This window comes from Micropterus dolomieu, linkage group LG04 (assembly GCF_021292245.1).
Source record: "Micropterus dolomieu isolate WLL.071019.BEF.003 ecotype Adirondacks linkage group LG04, ASM2129224v1, whole genome shotgun sequence".
Lineage (NCBI taxonomy): Eukaryota > Metazoa > Chordata > Actinopteri > Centrarchiformes > Centrarchidae > Micropterus > Micropterus dolomieu.
In genome coordinates, this window is record NC_060153.1 from 3668501 (window position 1) to 3690759 (window position 22259).

A 22259-nucleotide genomic window follows, 5' to 3' on the forward strand; every position below is an offset into this window, starting at 1 on the left:
GCATTGTAGAGTGACCATCGTTGTTGACTGTCATAACCACAAGCTCACAAGTTCCTGCCTGCTGTTCGACACTGATTGCAGTTTTAATTGTTTTGGGATTTTTTTTTGCCATTGACAAAGCCTATCTTAATTGTTAGGTTATTACTTGTTGCTGTTGCCAGATTCATGTGAGTATCAAACACATTTGTAATTACAAATGCATGGTTCAGTTGTTGTAAATGGTTACACAAATAACCCTAACACCAATTACCAAATACCAATTACATTTAATGAGCTCATTCATTTATAAATGCAATCAAACATGTACGACACAGGTGTCCAATTAAACTGTCCAGTTACTAAAAGTTAATTCACACATTCCAGCCAATCAGAATGGATAATTCTTAGTCATGGTAAAGTAACAAAAAGCAACAAATAAAATTAGCTAATCTAGATACTTTCTTCTTAAGACAGAACAAATGGTAGGATGCACAGTCTGTTTGCAAACATTTGTACTTCGTTACCTTTACTAATAATGAGCAGAAATGATACTGAAACTATTCTCATTTACTCTCTTTGTCTTTCTCTTAAATGCTTCAGTGCCTCTTTGGCTCCAGTCATGCTCTCCTCTTCAACCCCAACCCTTCTCTGTCTGAGTCTCCTCTTCTTTCTGTCTTATCACTCCCCTGTTCTCTCCTGTCAGACTGGGACGGGCAGCCAGTGTGAATCTGCTCCCTTTGTACCAGGCCACAACCTGGTGGGGGAGGGCTTTGATGTGGTCACCATGCGGCGTAAAGGAGCCTACCTGGTTGATGTGAAGACTTTCCTCACACCAAATGGCACCTGTACTCTCTGCTCCAACCCTCTTCAAGGCAACAGGCTGCAGAAAGTAATTAATAAATGAAGTAAAAAATAATTATCTTTAACAGATGGATCCCAAAGGTACTAGAAATTATTGCAAAAAAGAAAATAAAGAATTTTTAAAGAATTATATTGTATTAAATATCATTATTAGGAATGGACCGACCAACACAAGTCACCCTCAATATTTTATTGACAATGATTAAATTGTAAAATTGAATGATGGAGAGAAGTGTGTGACCAAAATTGACAGAACTCAATGACACCCAGCCAAAAGAGGGGAGGTGGCTGTTAATGTAGGGATTGAAATCCAAGCAAAATTTTTTTAAGAGCAGTAGAAGAACATGAAATTATCAATATTGTTAGCGTGCAAGAATAAAGCATTTACTGAATGAATTTACGGAATGAAATTAATCTGAGATTTTATGGTTTGCTGAGTAGACGCGTGTAACCTTAAGTTCATATGTGGGACTGTTGTTTAGCCAAGCGGCAACTCCAAGACTACTGCTAGCGTAATGCTATGGATACCAACAAAACAGAAAATGCTAGCATAGTGCTTGAGGATACAACGTTGGATAGGGATAACTCTACGTCTGCCGACAAGTCGAGTGCCCTATCAGAAACCGAACTAGCAGCTATCAAAAACATGAGTTTATTTTTACCAGACTTGACAGTATATAGAATGTGAGAAAAGATCTTACTGTGCAGAGCAAGTTACACAGGGGGAAACTAGGCTCTCAACTACTGAAGGCAACATCACCAAGCTCCAAGCTAAAGGACAACAACTGGAAGGTCAAAGTAAAGATTTGTATGGCGGTGTTATTTAAGCAAAACAGCTGAGCAACTGTGACAGTGGAAATTGTAGTTGTAGTAGAAAATTATTACACATAGCCTATATTAGAAATTTATATTAAAAATATTGCTCCAATAATACATTTTATAGATATGGAGAGAAAATACTGGACATTGAAGCAAGATCAAAGAGCTCCTACTAAAGGTTTGTGAGGTAGCAGAGGGCGAGACGTGCACCTTCCTAGAGAGCTGCATACCATAGATGCTGGAGCTGTGCCGTCTCTATTGGTCCAAGAACTTAAAAACTATAAAGATAGCAGAGAACAAAATTACAGGAAGTTGAGTTAGTTACATGCACTAAAGGTATAACAATGCATACAAACGAAGAAGAAGACGAGGAGAGAGGCACTCAGTGCATCATGGGAAGTCTCCTGGTAGTCTGGTCTATAGCAGCATAACTGAAGAATGGTTCAGGGCTAAACTGTTAATTTGCTCTTGCTGTATTATGTTTTACTTTTGTTTGATTTGATGAATGTGTGTATCAGTGCTATAGGGCCCTTCTCTTCTCAATTTACACCACCTCACCAGGGCCAATCATTTGCTTGCATGGCTTCTCTCACCCCTGCTATGCAGATGATACACAACTCTACCTATCCTTCCTGCCAGACGATTCCACTGTCTCTGCGCGGATCACAGACTGTCTCTTGGACATATCTGCATGGATGAAGACTTCCCACCTTCAACTCAACCTTTCTAAGACTAAACTCTTGGTCATTCCTGCCATTCAATCTATCCACCATGATATCAAACTACAAATTGACTTCGCAACCATCACTCCAACCAGGGTGGTGAGAAACTTGGGTGTCATGATTGATGACCAGCTGTCCTTTTCAGACCATGTTGCTGCTGTCTCTCAGTCGTGCTGCTTTGCTCTATACAACATCAGAAAATCAGGCTCTACCTTACTCAGTACGCCACCCAGCTTCTGGTACAGGCCATGGTTATCTCTCACCTATACTCTGCAATTCCCTCCTAGTAGGTCTTCCAGCTTGTGCGGTGAAACCCCTGCAAATGGGTTAGAACACAGCAGCTCGTCTGGTTTTTGATCAGCCCAAAAGGACTCATGTCACTCCATTACTCAGTTACCTCCACTAGCTACCCCTGGCCTCCCAAATCAAATTCAAGTCACTAATGCTTGCATTCAGAGTGACTACTTGGTCTGCACCCATCTACCTAAACTCCATAATACAAGCTTACGTTCCTTCTCGACCACTGCGGTCCTCCAATGAACGCCGCCTGGCTCTGCCACAAAGCAATCTCAGTCCCAGCTGTTCTCATCTTTGACACCACGATGGTGGAACGAGCTACCACATGCCATCAGAGCAGGGTTGTCCCTCTCTAAATTTAAGAAGCTCTTGAAATCTCATCTGTTTGGAGAACACTTTCTCTTATAACACCTAACCCCTAACGTGCACTTTCTGTTGCTTTGTACTGCGTCTGCCAAATGAGTGTGTTTTTATTTTTTACATTCAAATTAAAAAAATTATTAAAAATAATCCAACAATTGCACATACTTTGTTTATGTTAAACCACATTGTTTCTCTCCTTTATTTTCAGCTGTCAGTCTCTGCAGTGGACTGGCGTGTGGATAGCCAATGCAATACTAACTTCTATGACTATGCATACTCCTCTGTTAGGTATTGTATTATATAGCATTGTATCACTGAAAGAGTCATCAATCAGCCATTTTCATGGTTTAAGCATGTCATTACAGTTCCTTAACACGGGCCAGTAAATACTTGTGAATAGGTTCATTCTTTACTGAAGCAAAAAGCAACCATATGATTTTGTCACTGATATTTTGCAATATCTCCAAAGTCACAGACTTGAGCGCTCGTTATTTCATCCAAATCTGGCATAAGAGTGAAGTTTAAATGTTGTTGTGTACCTGTTAGCAATGCAAGAACATATGATTTAATTTTGATGTGACAGCTGGAATTTCTCGGCACTATGTTGTTGCTTCTCAAATTCAGCTCCCCATTTTATTGTTATTGTCTACGGACAAGATTTTAAGTCAGAGTCACATCGCATCATATTGTTTCCTTATCATTCATGTGGGCAATTTTACAAATGCAGCCTAAAATGTACTAGCACACACAATACTCTAAATACTAAAAATGGGTGCCATTCCCCAAGAATTTTAGCTTTTGATTCATGTAACCACTGTCTTCCTAATCTTAAATAGTCTTTATTAATTATATTAATTACAGCTGAATTCCATTGTTATGTTGTGATCATTTGTAAATACAAACTTCAAATACTAACTTTCCTGTAAATTGTTTCCACAGCTCACTGATTGATTCTTACACCAACGACCGTAGGAGTGAATGGAAGGTAGGAAACATCTCACAGCTGTTGCTGACATAAATGAACATTTTACAGTTTTATTATTACTTTGTTGCGTATATGTGTGATTATTTAGATTATTTTACCACTGGATTTCCACCTTTTCCTTATTATTTTGATGAAACACAGTAACTAAACACCTCTGTACCAAATTTGACAAAAGGTTCACATTAAAAGGGCGGATGATTAGATTTTGCAGCACCTTGCTGCCTAAATAAGATACACATGATTTTTATGGCTCATTAAATGTGTTTTGAATCTATAGTTAATAAAATGTAAGTTAAAGAACGTGCATATTCAAACCAATTCCAACCAGGCAGCTCATGAGCTCATATATGTTTTTTTATCAGTTTGGCTTAAATATAAATAGGTTTGTGTCGAGCGGCCTGGATGTGGGAGGAACACGGTCCAACGTGTATACGTTTGCTTCAGAAAAGCGCAGACAGGACCGCTTCTTTTTCAGCAGTCACAGTGTCACCTGCCGCCGTTATCGGTAGGGTGTACCGCTGCATTCATTCAAGTTTAAGACAATTCCTATTAAGATAATACTATCATTATAATACTACTAAAATACTATTCTGTCTCTTTGTGTCTAGTTACCGTGTGTCCAAAAGACCGCCCCTCAGCTTTGAGTTCAGTAAGGATTTGGCCAGACTGCCAAGTGAATACAGCTCCTCCACCAGGGATGAGTACATGGACCTCATACATACCTATGGCACACACTACCTTCGCAAGGTTGTAACACACACATTTTAATTTCCCTTTTTCACAAATTAAAAACACTTATTTTCCCAACACATTCTCACTCCTGACTCACTCTCATATATTGACACTTAGTCAGGTACCTTTGGCGTCTCCCTGGGTACCCCTTTAGTGTCATATTAGACGTTAATGGCTCCGCAGTAAAGTTAGCAACGCGTAGCAACAACAAATATGCAACATCCAGAAAAGTTAGCAATAATAAATATGCAACAAAGCTACGTCCCACCTTCTCTGTCCTGTACGCGCGCTGTCCTGCTACGTGGTGCGCACAGCCGCCATGAGGGGACGAGGGGCGTGGCGTGAGCACGGTGCTTGGTGTAGGTCTATGGAACGCTAAAAGGCTCACAATACGCCACTTTCCTACCCCGTTTTGTTAACTAAAGAAACGGCGTAAAAAACGGCTTTTTGTAAAATGATAATGAGCTCCGCCCTGTGGATTTTACAGCCACTAAATTTGAACTGTTGTCACCCAATCAGTACAGAAGAAGAACAGACCACACTAATTCAGCACTGATCTACTTTACTGTGATCGTAGCCACCCAAAGGCATAAAGTAACCACAGACAAGCATGAAAAACTCAACACAAAAGTCCCAGACTGATCAAGTATATTGACTACATTTACTAAAAATATTTAGCTACTCTAGGTTATAGCTTGTAACATCTATTGATTGATGATTTTAGATCAAATTTGAAAGGAGTCCGGAAGGATAGCTTTGGATAAATAAATAAAAGCCAGGGAATAAATGACAAGCTGTGTTTTCCCTGAATCGACTGAAACACACGTTTGTGTCAGGTTGCCTTTGGCCTGGATTTAGGATGACATGGTAAAACAAAGCTTTGTAGAAACAAGGGTAGGCTCGCTATCAATACTACAGCGACTGAAGGGGTCATAAAAAGACAAATGAGGCTTAAACTGTTCACTGATGACCATGTGAAGATAGTTGTTCCACTTATGGTGATTTCTTACTTTCTTTGTGTTTGTATGTTCTATTTTAGGAGATACTTTAATCTGACAGTGATGGTAAATAAAAAGCAAATTAATTATTTATGTCAAATTTGATCTAAAATCATCAATCAATAGATGTTACAAGCTATAACCTAGAGTAGCTAAATATTTTTAGTAAATGTAGTCAATATACTTGATCAGTCTGGGACTTTTGTGTTGAGTTTTTCATGCTTATCTGTGGTTACTTTATGCCTTTGGGTGGCTACGATCACAGTAAAGTAGATCAGTGCTGAATTAGTGTGATCTGTTCTTCTTCTGTACTGATTGGGTGACAACAGTTCAAATTTAGTGGCTGTAAAATCCACAGGGCGGAGCTCATTATCATTTTACAAAGCCAGTCTTGTAACGAGTTATGATGCGCATCATTGGGGACACTGAGCCCCGTAAAAAGCGGCGTTACATGAGCACATAGAGCGCCGTTTTTTTTTCGCCGCCTCCAGACCGACGAAAAATGCGTTGTTGTTTACACGAATTCCACGGCGCTTTTTACGGCGTTTTGCTTTTTGGCGGCGTAAAAAGCGGCGTCCTGGCCGTTGAAACGGCGCTTTTTAAGCTGTTTTTTTAACAAAACGAGGTAGGAAATTGGCGTATTGTGAGCCTTTTAGCGTTCCATATAGGTCAAAGTATTATCACACTAGAAGACGGGATTTAAAGAAAAACACGATAAACAAGTAATGGCGCAGCAGAAGCAGCAGGTAGGTAATCACAGCTCAGTGCAGCAAAGAACGTACACTTATATACTTAAATTAAATACTTAAAATATAAAATATAAATATAATTTCAGTTTTTAAATTGACAAACATCAACAGCCGTAACGCGCCGTACCCGGAGTCAGTAACTTTGTGACGTCATGTAACTTCCTGATTAACCTGTACTACAAAAGGTGGATGGGAGTTACCCAAGGTCGGTTGCCATGGCAATTAACGCTGCATCTCTAAACTGCAGGTTATGTTCATGGTTAACTCGAGGTTACCCTGTATATGTGGACTACACACCACATCTGTACTTATTGTTAATGAGATAAAGTAAAGTTGAATATTAATAACCTATTTCATTTCAGCTGACACTCAAGTGGAAAAGGTTAGGATGTATTCTAAAAATATTTTATGAGGTAGCCTATGTATTAATAGCCTACTTCTCATCATTATCACTGAGTGCAGATGTGGTGTTGTTGCTGGCGCAGTGGATAAGACACGTGAGAGACCCGGGTTCAATTCCACTGTGTCACTGACCAAGATACTTAACCCCTAGTTGCTCCAGTAGCGTGCGACCTCTGATTCATAGCAATTGTAAGTTGTATAAAAAATTATGGCATGTAGCCCACCATAACTATGACGCTTTAGGGATGCCCAATGCATTACAAACTGACGCAGATGGGTCTTGACCAATGCATCTATATGTGACGAGTCAGGGAGTGAGAATGGGTTAATTTTCCAACACCATTGTACTTTATTTTAGGTTCACCTTGGAGGGCAAATCAAGCGAGTCACAGCTACACATACCTGTGTGTCCTCATTGAATGGGCTCACCGCAGATAAGGTATATGTAGCACACTGCCTGTGCAATTACAGCGTACACAATAACCAAAATGCATATTTGTAAACACACACACAAACAGACACAAATGTAATCACACAGTTATTCAGAATTTTGGCAGAAATGAAAATATAATAGACATAACTATGTTTTCATTAGTGTATCATCACCTGAAAATAATAATTTTGTTTCCTTCGAATATAGTTTTTTTTTTTTTTTCACAACTCTGCCTCTGATTGGCCAGTACCCACCTCCGTTGGTAAGATCAGTTAAAGAGGTGATATTATGCTTTTGGCTTTTTCCCTCTCCTTTATTGAGTTACATTCCTTTTTTATGCATGAAATCCATCAAGTCCACCCCAAAGGAGTTCCCATCTCCCACAGAAAACTCTGCTCTGGACTGTCTGTGACGACACAGGGATGAAAGCTAAACGCTCCTCATATAACACTCGCCAAGCGGCTACTCCAACACGCCCTCAAAAACACCGGTGGAAAAACACTGAGCTGCAGCAGACCTCTGCTTCTGATTGGCTAGTAGTCCTTAACTAGGAACTGTGCATGTGCAACTCCCAACAAAGATCATTTAGAGACGAGTTGTATCACTCCATAGCTAAAACGAAGCCTTCAAAGGGTGAAAAGAGGAGCTGCAGCAATGTAGTATGACAACAAATATGGTGTTTTTTGAAAATTAAACCATGTAAACCTGTTCTGGTCTAACCCATAAATAGGATTTTGAACCTGAAAATTAGCATAATACCACCTCATTAAGATTAGCGTTAGACTGGGATTAGGGCAGTGCTTTAAGTGGATAAGTCCCTGTGCTCCTCCTCATTCACATGTTTAACTTGAAAAGTTAGTAAGTCAGGTTTAAGTCAGTCAGAGACAGAGTAGGGGGCAGGAGTTGACACAAAGCCTGTATCCATCAAGTTAGAGTTGTCACAGATCTGGTGGGAAACATGTTGCACCATTATATTTCTACAGTAGCCCAGAATGGACAAACCAAACACTGACTCTAGATACGGTGTTTCACATTTTCGCAAGTTCCTGCAAATCCAGTGATTGCAGGGTTGGTGGTTACACTCCTGTCTTCTCCTAACGGCATGTTCAAGTGTCCTTGAACAAGACACTGAGCCCACACCTTTTTTGTTGTGCTGATCTATGAATTTCTGTGTGAGTGTGAGGCATTGTAATTCACCATTCACTGCTCTTGGTATAAAGGCATTGTTTAAATGCAGTCAGTTATCCATCATGTAACTAGCATCTTATTTCCTCTCCCGTCCTCTAGGTCCACTCCTGCTTATCACATGGTGTCTCTGTAGGCCTGGGGATGGTGACATTATCCGCTAGCCAACCATCTTGCAACAAAGTCCTACAGAACCAGGGCAGGAGTGACATATCCAGCTCTAGTCTCCATGAACATTACACAGAAGTTGTAGGAGGCAACGGTTGGTCTGGGGAGTTTTCACTCACTCATAATGACCAGGGGTACAGAAAATGGCTGAACACCATTACGGACCACCCGAATATTGTTTCATACCGCCTTAGGCCAATGTATGAGCTGATGCCAAATAAGACACAGAAGACAGGGATGAAAGTTGCCATAGAGGAATACTTAGAGGAAAACGCTGTTAAGCAGTCACCTAGAGAACCAAACTGTGGATGGTACACTCCCAACCTGGATGCCAGCTGCTGTCCTAAAGATAACTTGTGGGGAAAACTGGTGGTGACCATAGTCCGAGCCTGGAATCTGTATGGAGATTATGCTGCCGCTGTCCCTACTGATGGGTGAGTAGCGTGAGGTCAGGGACTGAGATCTGAAGATGGTATGTCAGACAACAATATTAATTCATCAGTTGCATCACTTGTTTTCTCCTATTCATAGCTATGTTAAGATGTGGTATGGTTCCATGTATCGGCAGACTCATGTAGTTGAGTCAGACAACCCCACGTGGAATGCTCGTTATGATCTTGGCAGGGTGAGTAAATCTTCTCATTACAGAAAAGCTCAAAAGAACACATTAGAAAAAAACTTGAATCCCATAAAGCTATGGTCTGATGTAGGCCTACTTTTTGTGCTGTAGACTAGAGTTACTATTCTGTGTGCACCAAGAGAAGTGAAAAGCAATAAATATATATGTAATAGCCTTTATAATATAATAATGATTAGTGGTTATACTAAAGGCCAGTTATGTCAAATTATTTTAAGACTAAAAGAATAATAATAATAATAACTATAATAATAATAATAATAATAATAATAATAAGTATATTTTGCGACTCATTTTAGCATTTGCGGAGAAACACAAAGAGAAGTATTGTGTTAGAAGACGCAGACATGGTAGATATGTTTTATAAGCATGGACCAGGTAAAGCAACAGTGAACACACCTGTTGGTGCCAATGTCATTCGATACCACATTGGTCTCAATTGTTTCAATAGGCTATGTCATAAACAGCAAGCTGCACCACAAGCAGCTCACCTGCCGCTGTGAAAGTGGAACCAGAATATGTTCAAAAAGTACAGAAGACCTAAGGGGCCATACATTCATACGTTTTATTTTAGAGCCCGACCGATATGGGTTTTTGGGGCCCAATGCCGATATTAAAGTGAAAAAGAGCCGATTTATGAGCCGATATTTTGATTTTGAGAATGATTTGGATAGTGTTGAAATGATATTGTAAGTTTTGGAGACTGATGAAGACTTAACATAGCATGGTTTATTGAGCCCGGTCAATGAGATACAGTGCCAAGTACATGTGAGAAATACCTAAAGCTATAATGTCAAACACTTATGGGATCAGATAAATTTCTCTAAGCTAGACTTGTCTTATCTTTCCCTGTTACATCAACTAAGACACCTAAGAAATATTCTTAACAGATAGTAGACCCATTTACTGTATAAACTACACTTAGAACAGGCCGATATTGAAAGCTGGTATGTCTGTGGGCTATAAAACCTTTTCCTAAATGTATTATGTTAATAAAATAGAATTCTGTCTCAAAAAGTGAACATGTAAACAATTTCACATCAATAAATATTTGCTGCTGGAAGGTGCAACTTTTTCAGCCATCTGTAAACAGAGAGAGTGAGAGAGAATAAGCATGTGTATTTCACTTTACACAAAATCTGCCATAATTGGCGTATGTAGCATATTCATACCTAGTTCACCCCTTTACCAGCACTCTTTAATTCTAACCAAATCTACAAGAAACCATTTCACGTCATCGGTATAATTCATGCACATGTTTGCCCACCAGAGGGCGACCAGCTGCAGCTCCCCTGTTAACTACACTGCCTCACCACAAAAATCAGAGGAAAAAAATCAGCTGACTGGAGTTTACCAGAGTTTACAGACAGCATAGAAATACGCGGGATGACTGTGTGAGCGGGGTCAGGGTATCTGTAGATAATCCGTAATTCGTTTGTAATACAAAAACGAAAATACCGTTTATTCGTTTTTTGTTTCAAAACTAAAAACCAAATAACCGTTTTTTGTGACAGAATCAAAAAACGAAAAACCAACTAAAAGGGCCCGTTTTTCTTTTTTTTGGTAATTCATTTTATCGTTATTCCTTTTGGAACAAATAATGAAGAGAGTTTGTGAACTTCAGTCAATTCGTTTCTCGTTATAAACCAAAAACGGAAGTCACGTGGTCTATTCCTTTTTTGGAAGGGATAGTAACCAGTAAAGCCTTCAAAATCAAAGTAGCCCATGTACCATGTAGTTAGAAAGGTCATTTTAGACTAAAACTAAACTAGTAAAACTAAAGTAGCACTGGGTGTAAAAAAAAACACTTTAGTTAACTGAAATAAAAACAATAAATAATAAAATAATAACTGTTAGGCTGTTAGGGAGAATTAAACATTTGTAAGACCATTGGTGACCTGTAACTTCAGATTAGGACAATTTAACTAATTTTATATGTAGCTTAGGATCGCAGTTAGCCTGTTTATTTAAGTTTATATTATTTAATTCCTATTTTAGTTTCTGAACACATATGACATATAAGATTTTTAAGCCTTCTTGCTGTGTGTGAGCTCCACCAGCAGAGGGCACTCTGCCCCCTTCTGTGCACGAGTCCTTCTGTGGCGCCAACAAACAACAAGCTTTTGACCTTTTGACTTGTGTTTCTATCACAGAGAAGGCTGCACTGCGACCAGACGAGGCTAATCACTGAGCTTGAAGGGTGTGCATAACTTCACCTGCCTCCAGCTTCTCTTTTTATGGAGCTGCTAAAAACTCTCAGCTTCCACCATCTGCTGTTATGTGTCAAAACAAAACTCTTCCAAAACAAATCTATAAAGTTGAATAATTTTTATTTTCCTTTGCATTTTTTCCAGTGTAATGTACTTAGTATGTTAGTTAAGTAGATTAAATATTTTAATGCAGCCTGTAGTTGTCATTAGTTATGTAGGCAGACTTATGTGTGAAGAGCCGGAGGTTGCCGCTTGGTGAAACCTGGTGAGCATTACTGAGAGTCAGAAAGCATCTCCTCTGGCTCTGGGCTTTAAGACTTTTACTGCCTTTCTTGGCTTTAATTCTGATTTGATGAGCCACCAGGGGAAGCTCTGCACTGTTTGAACCCGTGTAAAGTAAAATAAAAGTGAAACTGAGTCCCAAGACAGGTGATGTCAGCCTGTGCAGGTTTGAGGACTGATGATAGTATCAAGGCTGGCCCCATCACCTACCATCGCTCTCTGTTCAGATAAACGCTGGACTGTCAGGACAAAGCAGGACACCACTCCTTCCTCCAGCACCAAAGAAGGGCCCTGTTGGCACTTTCACATATTTACATCATGATTTATGGTAACAACAACACCTTGTAACTGTGGCACTGCCTTTGTGCATAAGGAAATGTAAATACATGGTGACCTGTACTAGACCCAGCTCCAACCTGTCCACCCTACCCGGGTCACCCTCCTTTAGGACCAATCACCTTCACCCTCTTTACAGACAGCATCTCACATGTGGAGCCTGATACTTGAGGCTTTCAGCATTACAAGAAAATAATTGTTTCTAAACCATTTAAAAGTCTCTTTTTGTATTACATTGGATTTATTTAAAGGAATTAGAGACAAATCTGCTGTTTCCTTGGTCGTCCTGTCTGTTTCCTGGAGGGTGAGTGTAATATGTGATGGTAACTGGATCGAGCTCATCTTCCTGATCATTTGGTGGGTTCTGTGTTTGTTCCAAAGTATGTGCAGGCCTGTCAGTGTGGTTCTGTCTTTATCCCTGCAGACATGCTGCAGCATTAAGACAGTGTGAGGGACGTGTGTGGACAGATTCATTCAATGCTGCATGTTGCTTGTTTTGTGGGACGTTTGATATGTTAAGAGGAAGAGACCTCAGTCCTGCTCTGAGTCTGCTGGTTTGTATCAGATGTGAGAAAATGTCATTAGAAGTTGCTGTTGGTATTCTGTGATGTGACAGAAGGAACAGGTTTTTCTTCTGAATTAATCCAACGAAGGTTAATGTCAAGGGCAACTGGACTTCAACCAAGTCCAGTGAGAATCTTCATAGACTTCTGAATTAATGGCCTAATGTCCAAATAAAGCTCGGTGTCCATCTGACTGATGACTCCTCAGATTGTTACCTGGCAGTAAAGGCTGCTCTGGAGAACACTGAACAATGTGCTCAGACTTTCTCATCTGTTTAGGGGAGTTTGGCCTTTAGTAAAAAGTGTTTGTGTATTGAGAGCTAGCTGCTTAATAACTCTGATAAAACTAAATATTAACCGATGGTTCGAGTTTGATAACAAGGCTAGCAGTTTAAATTTAAGCTTGTATATCACTGACTTAGTTAGCCTGTGTGGTTATCCATTTTCTTGTTGTGATAGTAGGCTTTCGGCCTGGTAATGCCACAATCTAGTTTCACTCTCTCTTAATGCATTGTGTCGCAGTGTGGTCAGGGAGCAGGTTAGGATTTTGGATGGTAGGCCTCGAGGATGATGCATAATTGTTTTAACTTTTGTGAACACTTTTTAAATTGTTTTTATAACAGGCATTTTAAGTCACCAAGACCCTGTAGACTGCATGGCCTGTTTTGCTAGAGTTCACCACAGAGGCGGCCGTGGAGGTTGATACACTGAGTTGCCTTAAACATCTGCTCCTTGAATAAGGTGGAGTCAGAGCTGGTGGATGATTTACTGCATTAGTTGTGGGTTGTATAGCCACTGCTGTTTTGTCTGCCTGATCAACTGCTGATTTTTGTGAGACTCTGTTACAGGTGGATGGGCCCTGTGAATGTTTTTGCTAGGTTCTGCTAAGGGTAGGGCAGTTTGCTTGTTGTTGGGCTGCGTGACTTCCCTCAGCCCTTCTCCCTCTTCTTCCAGTGTTCTGACAGGGTGGTGGACTGTGGTGGACTGTGGGAGCCCCTCTTCCCTTCACTGCATGTCGTGGTGTGTGTATATGATGGCTATATGCAGACCTTTAACTGAGCCGTGTGGTGTTTTATGTGTGTGACTTGCTGTCTTTAGCTGGTGGCGCACACCTGTGGGTGGTGGTGTCACAGCATCCTGGTGGCAATTTTGCTTTGGTAACAGTTTGCTTTTATCCTTTAGCATCTCTGCAGCATTGGCCTTAACATCTTGTTGGTTTATTGTTTGAGCTTGTGTAGTTAATAAAATTGCCCAAAACCTGATCTTTAAATTTTGATGTTTCATAAATCACCTTTCCAGTCGAAATGCAAGTCTCTCTGGTAAAGAGATGCTCTGTAAAAAAATAAATAAATAAATAAAATCCAATGGGTTAAAATGAGAAATTATATCATGGATCTGTTCCCAAGCTTGCTTATTTGCTTGTAGCGCTATGCTAACCTTTCTCCTAAGGAGGACAGTAGTCCAAAAACGTTCAAGTAGCACAGAATTAATTTATAACGATATTATATACATATTTATAATATGCCTGAGCTCGTTCTCTTCGTGTGCAATGACAATTTTATGATGTGAAGACTACTGGATCTGAACGCTCGACATGGACCTCCAAATGTTAAAGCTTTTTAACATACTGATTTTGCCACATGCACAAACCAGCCACGCCACACTTTATATAAACTAGATTTGTGAACATTATTTAAAGTATATCAATAACATCTGTAAAGCAAATGTAAAACAGAACAAGGAGGATGTGTTGCTCTCAGGAGGAGGCTGTATCGGCACAATGACATCCTTGCTCTGGCTAAATTTACATCTGTCCACTGCAGAGGCTCTAAACACAGCCTGGAAGGGGGAACTTGTATAAATGACTATTAGTATAATATAACATTAACATTACAACAACATTTACAGTAGGTTTTAGTCTTCACTCACACACTATGCTTGTAAATCATTTAAGGGCATATATGCAAGTGAAAGAATTGCACTGCAGAGCCCTGCTTCACTGTACTGTTGTACATAAAAGCCTACTGTATATGATATAAATGTGTATTAAAAGACATAAGTTGACATTATCCTTATCCACAAAAACGGTGCCACAATTACAAGGTGTGGTTACCATAAATCATGATGTAAATATCTGAAAGTGACAACCGGGTCCTTTTATGGCGCGGGAGGAAGGAGTGGTGTGCTGCTTCGTCCTGCCAGTCCAGCAGACCCTGTACGCAGGATAAGCGGTTGACGATGGATGGATGAATGGTGATAGTAGGTGACTTGGGCCAGCCTTGCTACTATCATCAGTCCTTAAACCCTGCACAGGCTCACATCCTCCAGGCATTGGGGAAACTCTGGGAGGTCCTGAGATGAGTACCAGGAGAAAAACTAAATGACTCAACTTAACATTTTATTTTACTTTACACGGTTATGAACAGTACAGAGCACGGCCTTTCCCTGGTGGTTCATCAAACAGAACTAAACCCCAAAAAGGCAGTAAAAGATCCCAGAGCCAGAGGAGATGCTTTTTGACTCGCATTAATTCTAGCAGGTTTCACACACAAGTAGGCCTACATAACTAATGAGAACTACAGGCTGCATTAAAAATATTTTATCTACTAACTAATATAATATAATTAGTATATTACACTGGGGATAATAGCAAAGGAAAATAAAAAGTTTACAACTCTACAGATTTGTTTTGGAAGAGTTTTGTTTTGACACATAACAGTAGATGGTGGAAGCTGAGAGTTTTTAACAGCTATAGCACCATAGAAAGAAGCTGGGAGGCAGGTGAAGTTCTGCACACCCTTCAAACTCAGTGATTAGCTTCCTTTGGTAGCAGTGCAGCCTTCTCTTTGATATAAACACAAGTCAAAAGGTCAAAACCTTGTTGCCTGTTGGTGCCACAGAAGGGGGCAGAGTGACCTCTGCTGGTTGAGCTTCCACATAGCAAGAAGGCCTATAAAGATATTAAGAAACTAAAATATGAATTGAATAATATAAACTTAAATGAATAGGCTAAGTGCTGTCCTAAGCTACATATAACATTAGTTCACTTGTCTTAATCTGAAGTTATAGGTCACCAATAGCCTTACAAATGTTCAAATGAGTTATTATATATATATATATATATATATATATATATATATATATTTTTTAATTTCAGTTAATTAAAGTGTTTTTTCACACCCAGTGCTACTTTAGTTTTACCAAAAAAAACTTTATTTTAGTTTAGTTTTAGTCTAAAATCACCTTTCTAATTACATGTCACACGGGCTACTTTTATTTTGAAGATTTTACTGGTTGCTTTTGCTTCCAAAGAAGGAATAGACCACGTGACTTCCGTTTTTGGTTTATAACAAAAAACAAGTTGACTGAAGTTCACAGACTCTCTTCATTCTTTGTTCAAAAAGGAATAACAATAAAATGAATCGCCAAAACCGAAAAACGGGCCGATTTTAGTTGGTTTTTCGTTTTTTGATTCTGACACCAAAAACGGTTATTTGGTTTTTCATTTTGAAACAAAAAACAGATAAACTGTATTTTCGTTTTTGTATTACAAACGAATTACGGATTATTCAGAGATACCCAGACCGGGTCTGTACGTTTTACGTATCTTGGTCACGGACCGTTATTTGAATCTGGTTTAGTCGTTTTTCGTTTTTGGATTTAGAAACCATAAACAGGAGAACGGCTCTTTTTTCCGTTTCTTCGTTATTGGTTTGAAACGACAAACGCAAAAAAGGTGGTTTTCTCGTTTATTCGTTTATTGGTCCAAACGAAAAAACAAACTATCAGGACTGTACACGGACCTAACGTCGTAATTAAACTAGTTTCTGATGTATTCTAAATATATCCACGAGCCGCCTGTCTGCAGTTAGTCAGCGTGTCTGAAATGATTAAACCAGAGCGGACATGTAAATAAACGTGAGCTGAACAAGAATCTAACACGGCTTCCTGTAGCTCCTCTTTTTGTGATGTTGTAGATGTGAAACGCTGTAGTCAGAGCCGTAACGCGCTGGTTATAGTTACAGTTAAATGAAATCTCAAAGTTGCAAGTCCTCGTTGTAGACATGTCATGTAGTATAAGATGCATTCAGCAGCAGCTCACTGTATCATAGACCGCATGAATTATACCGATGAAGAGAAATGGTTTCTTGTAGATTTGGTTAGAATTAAAGAGTGCTGGTAAAGGGATGAACTAGGTGTGCTACATTGAAATTATGGCAGATTTTGTGTAAAGTGAAATACACATGCTTATTCTCTCTCACTCTCTCTGTTTACAGATGGCTGAAAAAGTTGCACCTTCCAGCAGCAAATATTTATTGATGTGAAATTGTTTACATGTTCACTTTTTGAGACTGTATTCTATTTTATTAACATAATCCATTTAGGAAAAGGTTTTATAGCCCACAGACATACCAGCTTTCAATATCGTAATACCTGTTCTAAGTGTAGTTTATACAGTAAAGAGGCCTACTATCCAAATCATTCTCAAAATCTAAATATCGGCTCATAAATCGGCTCTTTTTCACTTTAATATCGGCATCTGCCCCCAAAAACCCATATCGGTTGGGCTGTAATTTGATTTTCCTTTAGGTTTTGACATTTTGCAGAGTAATGACTCCTGTGATTTTGTTTGCTTTTGTTCTAATAATAGAACGTGCAGTTACTTTTTCACCAGGTGTCTCCCATCCTTACTTTTGTTACTTAACATCACTGGTTACTCCCTAATACCCTACTGGGACATAACACTTAGAAAAAAACCTCTTGGAGTGATGCCTGACACCCAACAGGAAGTCGGCCATTTTGAATTTAATGATAATTTTTGGCGATCTACACCGTTTTGCTGTGCAGTCTAAATCGATTGATTATTAGGAGTTGTACAAACTGTAAGTTTTTCGTCAAAGGGTATGTCCGTGGCATGGCGTTGAAAATAGATGATTCACCATGAAACAGGAAGTTGTTATAACTTCAGTGTATATGCTCACATCTGTACCAAATTTGACATGTTTATTGATGGTCCCACCTTGAACACATACATACCAAAATTCAGTTATAGTCATAGAGCCACCTACTAGCAACAGGAAGTAAGCTGTGTGTGATAATCATCACATGATGTTTCACGATGTGTTACACACTTGATGAAGTGGAACAAAACGTATAATTACCTGGCGTTCTCTAGCGCCATATATGGGAAACAGGAAGTGATGTTTAACTCCTACCTGTAGTGTCCAAATTTAGCAGAGCTGAGGCGTCTGCGTCGTCTGCAGCACAGCTGCTACAAGCTTCACGTGTGAGAGCCCGTGCAACACTGCTTGCAGCTTTTATTTTTCAGTTTTCTTGAGATCTCGAGTTATTTTGTCATTATCTCGAAAATACAAATGTTGTTTTTCCAAGATAACGGGATAACTTTCTCTACGTAACATTAATGGGCATCACTTATAAAGACTGTTTATAAGGCTACAGCTTTATCAGTGGCCTATCGCATTTAATTCATTATTGTCTATTTAAGATCTTGAATTAATTAAAATGTCATTATCTCAGGAAAACAACATTTTGTTGTGGATTTTGGGTCCTAGTGGAATTATGTTCCTGTTTAGACTCATCCTAGTGTGTATGTTAGTGTTTATCCCTCCCTGCCCCTGTATTCTCTTTTAGATTCTGTTGGTATGTTCCTGCTTTATGTTGTCTGTTGTATTTTGGAATACTCGTCCTTGTGTATTGTCACTAACTTTACTTCCTGTTTTATTTTTCAATCATTGGTGTTTGGTGTTTTATCTAGCTTTGTTTCTTGTTTGCCTTGATTCCTCATGTGTGTCACCTGTGACTAATTACAGTGCCTGCTTGTGTGTGTGTGGTGTGTCCCAGTACATTTTTCCCTCTGTTGTGTTCAGTCTTTGTTGCGTTACAGTTGTATGTTCTGCTTTGTGCTCTGTTTTCCCCTGGATTTCTGGATTGTTTCAATTCATTTCAATTCAATTAAGACTGTACATTTCTGATGTCTATTTTGCATTAATAAAAAATCTTGCTCATTTCGTATTTTATGAAATGCTGTCAAAACACATTCAGGCTATGCAGCTAATAGCCTAATGAAAAACTCAATTTTAAACTAGGCTACATTTATTTGTTTCAGCACCACAGTCATCTTCCAACCAGAAATTTTCACATCATATCCAACATGATATGTTCCAATCAGTGTGACTACAATATATTGTAGTCACACTGATTGGTTTGATATATCAAAGATTACTGTTCATTGATCAGTTTTATACAGATTAGTGTAAACAGTGATTACTGCAGTAATGTAGGTCACGGTAAGTGTTTTTGTGCATCTGTTGCCAACCTGACAGCTGCCTAAATGTCCAGAGTCTCAGTGCTATAAAGAAGGACAGTATAGCTTATAGATTTTATTCTGTGCTGAGGATAAATCCACGATGTCCAAAGATAACTCTCTGTCCATACATTGATGACAGATTGATCATTAAAGTGGTCATGTTCAAGATCATGTTCGGGTTAAAAACTAATAGCCTATCTATCCGCGATATCGATGTTTCTAAAGACGTAATTGCATTCCCATATGTGCTTTGACAGTATGAATTAAGAAATCTCAGACAGCCGCTTCAGCCTCTGCAGGATGGGAGGAGTCAGAGAGAAACTCAGCGTTTGTTGAAGTAAACCTCCTCCCGAGGAGGTTAGGTTCACAGAGTAAGTTGCCGGGGTTACTGATTTAGGGTTTATCTGATCTCGGTCTCTAAAACCGAAAACCCAGCGTTTCCCTCATCTCAGGCTTAAGAAGAGTTTTCACTAAATCCACTTTCTGAAATGGGGCTCAGGGCTAGACCGCACTCTATGATGTTATTTACAGAAACCAAGCAATTCCCACCAAGAGCAAGCACTATGCGACAGAGGCAAGGAAAAACTTCCTTTTTAGTGGCAGAAACCTCGAGCAGAACCATGGCTCAGGGTGGGCAGCCATCTGCCTCAACTGGTTGAGGGTAAGAGAGAAAGGGCGAGAGAGAGACATAAAGAGGGTGACAGGGGAGCAGCCTACACAATATACACACAGAGGTACAGACAGTAAAGGTAATGTTGCTATAGACTGAATGAATAATGGTACAGATATTTGTAGTAATGTTAATGATAATAATAACAATAGGACTAGTAACAATAATTGTAGCAGAGCGTGTCCAGGAGGAACACAGGGGCAACAGGTGACCCCACAACCACAGATCCAGACTCCGCAGCTCCAGAGCCAGAAACACCTGCAGGAAGTGATAGGAGGAGAGAGGAGAGGGACGAGGGATCACAAGACTACCAGAAAGGGGAGAAGCCGAGTTACTAACATTCATTAATGGGATGAGGTTGCATACAGAGGGAGAGAAAGTAGAGGAGAGAGGAGCTCAGTGCATCATGGGAAATCCCCCGGCAGTCTAGGCCTATAGCAGCATAACTAAGGGATGGTTCAGGACTAACCTGAGCCAGCCCTAACTATAAGCTTTATCAAAGAGGAAAGTCTTAAGCCTACTCTTAAATGTGGAGATGGTGTCTGCCTCCTGACCCCAAACTGGAACCTGGTTCCACAGGAGAGGAGCTTGATAGCTGAACGCTCTGGCTCCTAGTCTACTTTTGGGGACACTAGGAACCACAAGTAACCCTGCATTCTGGGAGCGCAGTGCTCTGGTGGGGTAGTAAGGTACTATGAGCTCTTTAAGATAAGATGGTGCCTATGACCATTAAGAGCTTTGTAGGTAAGAAGAATGATTTTAAATTCTATTCTGGATTTTACTGGAAGCCAATGCAAAGAAGCTAAAACAGGAGAAATGTGATCTCTTTTCCTGGTTCCTGTCAGAACACATGCTGCAGCATTCTGGATCAGCTGAAGAGTCTTAATGGACTTTTTTGGGCAGCCTGATAAAAAGGAATTGCAGTAATCCAGCCTAGAAGTAACAAATGCATGGACTAGTTTTTCTGCATCAATTTTAGACAGGATGTTCCTGATTTTCGCAATATTACGTAGGTGAAAAAAGGCGGTCCCTGATATTTGCTAAATGTGAGAGTTAAACGACATGTCCTGATCAAAGATAATGACAAGATTCCTCACAGTGGTGCTGGAGGCCAGGGCGATGCCATCAATGGAAACTATATCTTTAGATAATGCGTCATGGAGGTGCGTGGGCCCCAGTACAATAACTTTTTTTAACAGTTTTATCTGAGTTTAACATTAGAAAATTACACGTCATCCAGGTTTTAACATCCTGAAGGCACATTTGGAGTTTAGCTGACTGATGAGTATCATCTGGCTTGATCGATAGATCAACAAACATGTTAATTTACAGCATTAAACGTTGAAATGTATATTGTAATGGGCTGTATGTTAACTTATTGGGAGAGAACTGGTAGTTCTATGTAAAATCAGATGTTGAGCACCCCCATATCGCCAAAATGGCATGATCCTAGTTTCACTGCGAAGCTTCGACTGTGAGATTGTCGAATCAGGCTCCGCCCATCGAAGCATCGAATCTTCGACTATTGGGGATCAGCCCTACTCTGGATGATCCATAAACCTCGGAATTTTAACATTTAATAATATTTTTAATAGTATTTCAATTATATATTTATATTTTCTTTATGAAGGTGAGAACAAACTTGGATTTGAAGATCGAGATCTGGGACTCGGACTTGCAATATGATGACCTTCTGGGATCATGTAACAGGAGTTTGATGGAGGGGACAAACACAATCTACTGCCCGGCCGATCCAGGCTACTTGGAGGTCAAGTACACTCTCACCTGCGACCCTTATCTGACTGGAAATAAGTGTCAACATTATAAACCATCTCCACAGTGAGAAATGTATTTTGAGGCTTTGAATGTTTGTTTGGTCACTCGTTTAACAAGAGAAGGTGCAGGACAAGAATTGTTAACTTTGTTAGTTCAAGAGGATGCTTCAGCAGGCGAGCTAATGTGATTTGCAGATTAGGTTTCCATCTGGCTCAGTGTGACCGTTTGCTCTGCCTACAATAGACCACTAGTGCTGCTGTATGCAATATTTCATAGGCTGGATGCAAAATTACAGGGGCACCATAAAATAAAATATATTTTTTTGAAAAAAAAAAAAAGTGCTTAGAAGTGTAATGAACCAGTCACACTGGTACACTGACACACAGACAATGTTATATGTCAAATGTCTGTGGAACTCATACAGTTATTTTCTTAAGACATCACAATATTTACTTTTCTCTTTTACTTATGATTATTTTAAATCATCATTGTGTTTGGTTTCCAACTCATTTTCATTTAAAATTTAGGCTTGTGAGCACAAACTTTTGGATGTAAACATTAATCAGCTGCTGTGTACTCAAGTGGTGAATTTTGATGGGTGAGGCAGTTTACATTTGGACTGCAGATTGGTTAGCTGGTGATCTTCATATTTCATTTTCAAATCTTTGTTTTGTCACTTTTTGTGTAACCTTCTCATGCAAATAAAGACTGGCATAACATGCATTTAATGTCTTTAAAATGATTATTTGGAATTGTGTTTTTTT

At 39.5% G+C, this 22259-nt stretch overlaps 1 protein-coding gene across 1 annotated transcript; it reads left to right on the forward strand.

Moving 5' to 3' along the window:
- Positions 1 to 598: 598 nt before the first annotated feature.
- Positions 599 to 22218, forward strand: LOC123969614 (perforin-1-like). Its single transcript, XM_046047173.1, has 9 exons — positions 599 to 868; positions 3250 to 3329; positions 3981 to 4026; positions 4389 to 4531; positions 4635 to 4773; positions 7266 to 7346; positions 8628 to 9127; positions 9225 to 9318; positions 21350 to 22218. Exons 1-9 carry the CDS (start codon positions 599 to 601, stop codon positions 21560 to 21562), a joined length of 1566 nt encoding a protein of 521 aa, XP_045903129.1. The 3' UTR covers positions 21563 to 22218.
- Positions 22219 to 22259: the final 41 nt, after the last annotated feature.